This window comes from Mus pahari, chromosome 14 (assembly GCF_900095145.1).
Source record: "Mus pahari chromosome 14, PAHARI_EIJ_v1.1, whole genome shotgun sequence".
In the NCBI taxonomy this organism is placed as follows: domain Eukaryota; kingdom Metazoa; phylum Chordata; class Mammalia; order Rodentia; family Muridae; genus Mus; species Mus pahari.
In genome coordinates this window covers 55,450,489-55,459,293 of record NC_034603.1, presented here as the reverse complement: position 1 = coordinate 55,459,293, position 8,805 = coordinate 55,450,489, and the positions used below count along the sequence as shown (strand labels likewise).

The following is an 8,805-nucleotide window of genomic DNA, read 5'->3' as shown; positions in this document are numbered from 1 at the left end:
GGCTCCTCCAAGGGCTTGGGTCACTTCTCCAGCCCTGCCCTTTGTAGCACACACGTTGTCTTCTAGGCTCCAGCTGCCTGTACTCCACTGCTGCTGCTTTTCTTGGTAGTCATCTCATGGTACTGGCATCTCCAAAATGTTGCCGTCTTCCACTGTAACTTGGCTTCAACAATAGCCTCTCATAGGCTCTCTTCATGGTGCTAAGCCTCAGCTGCTTTGCATGACCCCTTCAGTCCTGGGCCATCAATTGCAACTGAGGCTGCACCTTCACCAATGGCCTTCCATGGCCTTTCACAGTGCTGAGCCTCAGCTGCTCTACGTGACCCCTTCATGCCTTCAAAACCAGTACTACCTGGGTGACTCTTACACATTACTAAGTCCAGCTACAGCATAAGGTACAGCCTTGGCTATCTCTGGAACATAGCCTCTGTGCTCTCAGAAAACACTTCCCAGAAGATGTCACCTCAGTGATGCTGGTCTCTTCTTAATCACCACTAATTTCTTAGCTCAAGCTAACCAGCTTCAATAGTCCCAGTAATGAAAGGTTTTGCTTTAGTAGTTCTGGTATCTTGTTAATCATAGCTATTCTCTAGCCCCAGCTAACCAGAACCACAGAATCTTCACAATCCAAATAGCATTGGCCCTGAAAAGAGTCTTTAATCTTCCCTCTGAAATTTCACAAACCAGGCCTCCATCTTCTGCACTGTTCTCAACATTATCTTCCAATCTCCTACACAACATTCGACAGAGCTCTTAACACTGAATGGATCTTCTAGCCCAAAGTTCCAAAGTCCCTCCACAGTCCTACCCAAAACATGGTCAGGCTGTCACAGGAATATTCCACTATGCTGGTACCAATTTGTCTTAGTCAGAGTTTCTATTCCTGCACAAACCTGACCAAGAAGTAAGTTGGGGAGGAAAGGGTTTATTCAGCTTACATTTCCACATTGCTGTTCATCACTGAAAGAAGTCAGGACTGGAACTCAAGCAGGTCAGGGAGCAGGAGCTGATGCAGAGGCCATGGAGGGATGTTCTTTACTGACTTGCTTCCCCTGGCTTGCTCAGCCTGCTCTCTTATAGAACCCAAGTCTACCAGCCCAGAGATGGCACCACCCACAAGGGCACCTCCCCCTTTGATCACTAATTGAGAATTTTCTCAATTACAGATCCTTACAACTGGATCTGGTAGAGGCATTTCCCCAACTGACGCTCCTTTCTCTGTGATAACTCCAGCCTGTGTCAAGTTGACACACAACTAGCCAGTCCACCACCTGACTTTCCTTAGTCTACCTTGAAGGTCTTGGGAGAGAGTCGGGGTGGGTGCCGTCTTTCTCTGTGCAGGTCTCTGGCTCTGCTCAGAACACATCATCCTGTCTTTTGGGCTTCTAGGGGACTCCCGAGCCTCAGAGCATATCTTGCTGGCCACATCCCACACACTCTTTATCCGGGAGCACAACCGGTTGGCAGGAGAACTAAGCACACTCAACCCGCATTGGGACGGAGAGACGCTCTATCAGGAAGCGAGGAAAATCATGGGAGCCTTCATGCAGGTACGGAGGCAGGCGCCTTCGCTGGCCCCCTCGGCTCTATTTAGTTACTTCCGGCCGCACGCCCTCTTCCCGCATCCTTCCTTGCTCCGCCTTCTCACGTGCTTCTCTCCAAGTGTCTGACAGGCTCCATTTTAAATGTATCACCACGTTCTGAATGCGGGGAGTTGTCCACGTGTGGTCCCTCCGTGAGCCTACCCTGTCGCCATCACTGGGGTTCTCTCACTCCTGGTGCTGCTCCCTTGCAGTGACTTGAGCTATTTTGATTTCTCTTCCTTTGGAATTCTCTCTGTATAAGCTACACGCTATAGACATACTTGATTTTGGATTGCTTTCTCAGCTAACTGAGTTAGTAGGGTTGAATGTGTGTGTGTGTGTGTGTGTGTGTGTGTGTGTGTGTGAGAGAGAGAGAGAGAGAGAGAGAGAGAGAGAGAGAGAGAGAGAGAGAGAGAGAGTGAGTGAGTATGTGTTGTGGTTTGATTTTAAGACAGGGTCTCACTTAGCCCAGACTGGTCTTGTTTGACCCAAGCTCTGAGATCATGGGCATCCAACACCATATCTGACTTCTCAGAAGTTAGATCTTTTATTATTGTCCTGTAGAATCCATAGAGTCTAGTTTACTAGAGGTTCTTTTCTTTCTTGTTTATTTATTTGTTTATTTTTTTCTTTCTTTTCTTTTCTTCCTCCTCCTCTTCCTCTTCATCCTTCTTCTCGTCCTCTTCTTCCTTCTCCTCTTATTTGGTTTTCTGAGACAGGGTTTCTCAGTCTTGGCTATCCTGGAACTCACTCTGTAGACCACAATGGCCTTGAACCCAGAGATCTGCCAGCCTCTGCCTCCTGAGTGCTGGGATCAAAGGCGTGCACCACTGCCACCCACCTTCATTCGCCTACTTTCTCTCTTTTGTACAGATTAGTGAAGTCTACTGATCTTTTCCACTTCTAGCCTCTGTCGTTTCCACTCTACTGTTGAATGGAGTCAATCTAATTGCTGTTATCATTGCTATTATTTCAAGTAGTATATTTTTAATAACATAGTTTTTCTTTTTTTAAATTTCTACTTTGCTGAGATGTTTCCTATGTCCAACACTTGTTTCAGAAAACTATGTAATTGGTTGAGGAATTTAAAATCTTTATTGACTGTAGGGTTGGGGTGCAGCTCAGTGGTAGGGTGCTTAGCCTAGCACAGTCGAGGTTCTGGGTTCAATTTGAACCAGGGCAACAAATAAGTAAAATATATCTGTGTCTGTGTGTGTGCGTGGAGGTGTGCACATGGGCCTTTGGCTATGCATGTACATCCATGTATGTGGAGGGCAGAGGACAGACTTCCCCTGTGTCATTTCTCCAGAAGGCCAAACACGTTCTTTAGTTTTGAACTTACAAAGTAGGCTAGGCTGGCTGGCTAACAGACTTCAGGAATGGACCTGCCTCTGCCTTCCCTGCTCTGAGATTGCAAGTCCATGCTACCATGCCCAGATTTTTTTTTTTTTTAAGGACAGAGAAGGGAGAACCAGGAGAGACCTGGGGAGGCTCAGCACGCAGAAGCCAGGAGGGTGAACGATGGTCGGGCATCGCCACGCCGCGGTCCCCAGGGTCAGAGAGGAGGTCAGAAAGAAGGAAGGAGAGAGAAGGGAGAACCAGGAGAGGCCGGGGGAGAAGCCAGGGAGAGAAGCCAGGAGGGCGCAGGATGGTCGGGCATCGCCACGCCGTGGTCCCCGGGGTCAGAGAGAAGGAAGGAGAGAGAAGGGAGAACCAGGAGAGACCCGGGGGAGAAGCCAGGGATGGAAGCTGGGAGGGCGCAGGATGGTCGGGCATCGCTGCGCCGCCGTCCCCGGTGCCAAAAAATAAAGAAAAAAAAAAACTTAAAAAAAAAAAATCTTAGAAAAAACTTGGGACTGTGAGTCACAGAGAGACAGGCCGCGGCATGCCCAGCTTTTTTAATGGGTTCTGGGGATCCCAGATGCACCGCGAATTCCACCAGATCCATGCTGCTGTGGCCCTCAGGCAGAATGTGGCTTTCCAGGTTCTTGGTCGTACTGAACACTTTAGCGATTTTAGTCCTATCTTTATTCTAGTGTGTGGTTCCCCTGCTTAGGTTCTGGTCTGCCATTGTTTCCACTCCATTAACAGCTTGGTTCCGAGTCCTTCCTGTGTTCCTCTGGTTTGTTTCGCTCTTCCAAGACATCTGAACGTCCCACTCCGCTCCTGCTAGGTCTGTCTTCAGGGCACTAAAGTGTGTTTTTCTGGCTGCCTGTTGTTGCTAAGCAACCTCCTAGAAAAGCAGAAGCCACGGTGCATGGGTCTCCTTGGTGAAGAACCAAGGGTGAGAAGAAACGGACACAGTGCTGCGGTGCTCCGACAGATGGCTGAGACCGTCCACAGGCTGGACTGAGGAATAGGGCAGGGCTGGCCAGGGCTGAGGTCTTGGGGTGTGAGACAGGGATTGGGGCTCTCTGCTAGTCTGTGTTGACTTTCCCTGGCCCTTTGTCTCTGGAAAGTAAAAGCAGACGTGTGTGTGTGTGTGTGTGTGTGTGTGTGTGTGTGTGTGTGTGTGTGTGTGTAAGTTTCAGGCTGCCAGGCTCTTCTTTCTGCACCCAGTTCAATCTGGGGTTATGAAGAACTCACCACATTGTCGTCCTCCAAGTTCTGGGGTCCCCAGACTGTTCATATTCTTTTTCTAGCTTTCAGAGTCAAATGTCAGATCTCCTGGAGCTGGAGCTGCCGATATCTATGACCCATCTGATGTGGGTGTTGGGTTGGGAACTGAACTCAAGTTCTCGGAGAGCAGCAAGTGCTCTAATAACCGCTAAGAAGCCGTCTCTCCTGTTTTTTGTTTTTGTTTTTGATTAGATCTTATGTTGCTCACACAGCTGAGTTTGACCTCCTCACCTTCTTGCCTTCACATTGCCAGGACTGGGATTACAGATGTGTATCACCACAGCCATTTGTTATCGCTGTTGTTGTTTTAGGATTGTTTGAGTTGGAAATAGCAGTCTCCCTATGCAGTTCAGACTCGCCTCAAATTTGCAAACCTCCTGTCTTTTGGGATGCTAGGATTAGACATGTATCACCACACAAGCTTGAAGTTCTCTTATTATTTCTTGTTGAATAATTTCCAGGCTGTTTAGTTACAGTGACTAGAAAGGAGAAAGAAAAATGAGGCTACATCACTTTGTTCTAAAACCAGAACCACCCGCCCCCCCACATGACTATTTTTAATTAAGATGACCTATTGCCATATACAATATTAGAGCCAGACATCTTGCATCAATTTGAAATAATCAATTAGTATAACTGGTAGCTGAAAGAATGCCATGATTGATTAGCAATGTCTGCCATAGCCATAGGAATGGAAACTGGGTACAAATGCTATCCACTTGACATGCTCTTGGGCTGCAATTCCTCTCCAGCCTCCTGTTGCAGACACACACACCTTGTCACATCCTTTCCTCACGACTCCTTTCTCCCTCCAGATTATCACCTTTAGGGACTACCTACCCATCCTACTGGGCGATGAGATGCAGAAGTGGGTTCCTCCATACCAAGGCTACAATGAGTCTGTAGACCCCCGAGTTTCCAATGTCTTCACCTTTGCTTTACGCTTCGGCCACTTGGAGATCCCCTCTACCATATCCCGCCTAGATGAGAATTATCAGCCGTGGGGTTCAGAACCTGAGCTACCCCTGCACACTGTCTTCTTCAACACCTGGAGGCTGGTCAAGGATGGTGAGTCTTTTTTAGGGAAACGTTCTTGCCTGAGCCCTCCTGGTATGGGAATCACCTTCCATACACTGCCTGTGTGGCCCTGGAGAAGGGAATTCATCTTACTGAGTCTTCATCTCCTTGTTCGTAAAATAAAGGCAATAATAGTACCCACCTCACCAGGATATCACGTGACATGAGATTGATGTATAAGGCACCCTGTTTGGTTCCTAAGACCCAAGGAGTGACCAGTGAGTGAATACAAGTTACTTCCTCCGTCCAGCTTCTCAGAGTTGACCTTCTTCTGCCATTTCCTGTACTAGACTTCTCTGAACCCTGAAAAAGAGAATTTGTGGGGTGGGTAAATAGTTCTGTTCTAGGACCTCCTACCACCGTGAGGTATCATAGCTTGAATGCAGTCATCCCTTCAAGCTTAACCAGTCAGGGCTGTTTCTTCAAGATGTACAGTCCTTCTTTCTCCAGGCGAATCTGTGGAAGACAAAGGCACTGACTCTGCAAACTTGACCATGAAAACCCTCCTGGTATTCATTCATACATTAGCCTATGAGCACCCTTTTCTGTCACCTCAGAAAGGATAGCCTGATCTCCTCTTACCCTGGCACAAAGGGCAGGCTACATTGTGCTCTCCTCTCCTCTCCCTGCCTCCAGTCAGAGACATTTCCTAGTCTTTCCCATTTGCTATTGAGAGAAGATGTCTGGGGCAGAGAGGATTCAGCTTAGATGATACCATCGCCCCATTCCTATCCTAAGGATGGCCTCTTGGTGTCCCTCGGCAGGTGGAATTGATCCTTTGGTTCGAGGCCTTTTGGCCAAGAACGCCAAGTTGATGCATCAGAACAAAATGATGACAGGCGAGCTTCGAAACAAGTTGTTCCAACCAAATCACACCATCCATGGCTTCGACCTGGCTTCCATCAACATACAGCGGAGCAGAGACCATGGACAGCCTGGTGAGTGGGTCTGAGGTCTCACCTGGTCTGGAGAGGTTTTTTGGCTACCTTCTGGGGCTCCTGGGCACTCTCTTCTGGAACCCGGGAGCCAATCGATCCTGGAAGCTAGAGGCTTTTTAATGTTTTATTTTACACTCTGACCACAGTTTCCTTTCTCTCCTCTCCTCCTTCCTACAACCTCCTCTCTTCCCCGCTCTCGTCCACCCCTCCTCTGTTTCTCTTCAGAAAAGGGCTGGCCTTCATGGCTATCAACCAGCCATGGCATAGCAAGTTGCAATGAGACTAGGCACTTGCTCTTCTAGCAAGGCTAGACAAGGCAGCCCAGTGGACAGTGTCCCAAAGACAGGCATCAGAGTCAAAGACAGCCCCTACACCGGCTGTTAGGAGCCCCACGAGAAGACCAAGCTACCACAACTGTAACATATGTGCGGAGGACTTAGGTCCAGCCCATGAAGGCTCCCTGGTTGGCAATTCGATCTCTGTGAACCCTATGGGCTCAGGATAGAGGCAAGCCCATTTTAAAACCCTTATAAGACGTCCAGGAAATGGAATCTTCTACTTTCCCAATGCAGGGCTGTGACTACACATCTGATGGGATTACTCGGCCCATCATCGTTCAGGGTCGTTCAGGGAAGCCTGGTCTTGGGAGCGTGAGGCAGCAGAGTCGGGAAGCAGAGATCGATGGGTGATGCTGCAGTTTCCTTCCCTGTTCAGACCACAGGCTGGTGCAGGGGTTCAGGGTGGGGCTTCCCACCACAATTAACCATATATAGACCCTCGTTCGTGAGCATTTGCCTCCTAGGCCTTTCTAGATATTGTTGCATTGCCAGTCAGTATTAACAATCACACTAGTTATAGGACTGGAGGCAAGCTTTAAATATATGTATGGTGCTTGGAATAGTGGCGAAACCCAGTAAGCTGTAGGCATAAAAATGTTGCAACCTACTTTTAATAGGTAGAAGTTGTTAGGATATGGGGGATGTGGATCTGCAATAGTTCTTTTGGGGATGAGTTTGAACTTCTTTTTTTTTTTTTTTTTTTTTGGTTTTTCGAGACAGGGTTTCTCTGTGTAGCCCTGGCTGTCCTGGAACTCACTCTGTAGACCAGGCTGGCCTCGAACTCAGAAATCCGCCTGCCTCTGCCTCCCGAGTGCTGGGATGAAAGGCATGTGCCACCACGCCCAGCAAGTTTGAACTTCTTGGGCAGCAGTTCAGTCCTGTAGCAAACACCAAATACAACTGAGCAGCTTCAGACCAGTTCTCTAGGCAGGCAGACACCAGGCGTGAACCAGCAGCGGTAGTTCAATCCTGAAGAAACTGCCTAGCTACGTGCATGTCTTTAGCGAAAAATAGCGAGGCAGGGCAAACCAAACCAAAGCTCTGTGCCAGTCTCCCACTGTCCTATCATACTCCTTCATCAAGCGTCCTTTCACGCCTTTGCTATATCAAAACATCCTTCCACCCGAGTCTGCTTCAGGAAAACATTCATTCACGTGTTTGCTTTAGCAAGACATCCTTTCACCTGTGTGCCCTAGCAAAACATCACTTGACATAACTTTCCAAAGAAACTAGAAGTTTCCATTTCAATAAACCTCAAGTCTTCCCCTGAGACTGAAGGGCCACAGATGATAGGCAGTGCGTTATACTTTCCTTGTCTTAAAACTCCCAGAATTTCCCAGCTGCCGGAGGTAGCATATATCCCCAAAGGAAGACCGAAGTGAGAGGTTCCTGAGATGAGCCAGCCTTACCTTCCCTGCCCTAGGGTACAATTCCTGGAGAGCTTTCTGTGGCCTGTCCCAACCGAAGACACTAGAGGAGCTGAGTGCTGTCATGGAAAACGAGGTGCTGGCCAAGAAGCTACTGGACCTCTACGGAACCCCGAGCAACATTGACATCTGGCTAGGGGCCGTGGCTGAACCCCTGGTCCGCAGGGGTCGGGTGGGGCCTCTCTTGACCTGTCTCCTGGGCCAGCAGTTCCAGCGGATCCGAGATGGAGACAGGCAAGTGAAACCATTATGGTGGCAGGAGGAACCTGTCCCTTCGGCAGGGGTCCCCAAAGTTCTTCATGAGGTTTGACTCCATACCTCACCGTAAAGGGGGCTTTTTCCCTTTCCAAAGGATGTCCTTTGGCAGTGAGGGGAAGAGCTAGCCACTGGACTGTGTAAAATGACCCTGCTGTGTCCTCGTAGGTTCTGGTGGGAGAACCCTGGGGTCTTCACAGAGAAGCAACGGGAGTCTCTACAGAAGATGTCCTTCTCCCGCCTGGTCTGCGACAACACTGGCATCGACAAGGTCCCGCTGAACCCGTTCCAGGCTAACGCCTACCCCCATGGCTTTGTGGACTGCTCTTCAATTGATAAGCTGGACCTCTCACCCTGGGCCTCAGTGAAGAAGTAGGAACTTGCTGCACATGTCCGTGGTCCGAGATGCCATTTCAAACAGTTCCAGTGACCTACTCCTTTCAAGTTGGACACCGAGGCCAAGGATTGCCTCAGCCTTCCCAGCCCGTCCACTCGGCTGTCACCACCCTTGCCACCCTCTCAGCCTGACGAGACTTAGGCTTTTTTTTTTTTTTTTTTTTTTTTTTTT

At 48.9% G+C, this 8,805-nt stretch overlaps 1 protein-coding gene across 2 annotated transcripts in view; it reads left to right on the top strand.

The window, feature by feature from the left end:
• Positions 1-8,782, top strand: part of Lpo (lactoperoxidase) — a 20,841-nt gene extending 12,059 nt beyond the window's left edge. For both annotated transcript variants that reach the window (XM_021213754.1, XM_021213755.1), the window contains 5 exons: positions 1,390-1,550; positions 5,018-5,270; positions 6,044-6,217; positions 7,979-8,216; positions 8,406-8,782. In XM_021213754.1, the coding sequence (XP_021069413.1) occupies positions 1,390-1,550; positions 5,018-5,270; positions 6,044-6,217; positions 7,979-8,216; positions 8,406-8,613 (1,034 nt within the window). In that variant the 3' untranslated portion in view covers positions 8,614-8,782. The remainder of the gene's footprint in view (positions 1-1,389; positions 1,551-5,017; positions 5,271-6,043; positions 6,218-7,978; positions 8,217-8,405) is intronic.
• The last annotated feature ends 23 nt before the right edge of the window (positions 8,783-8,805 follow it).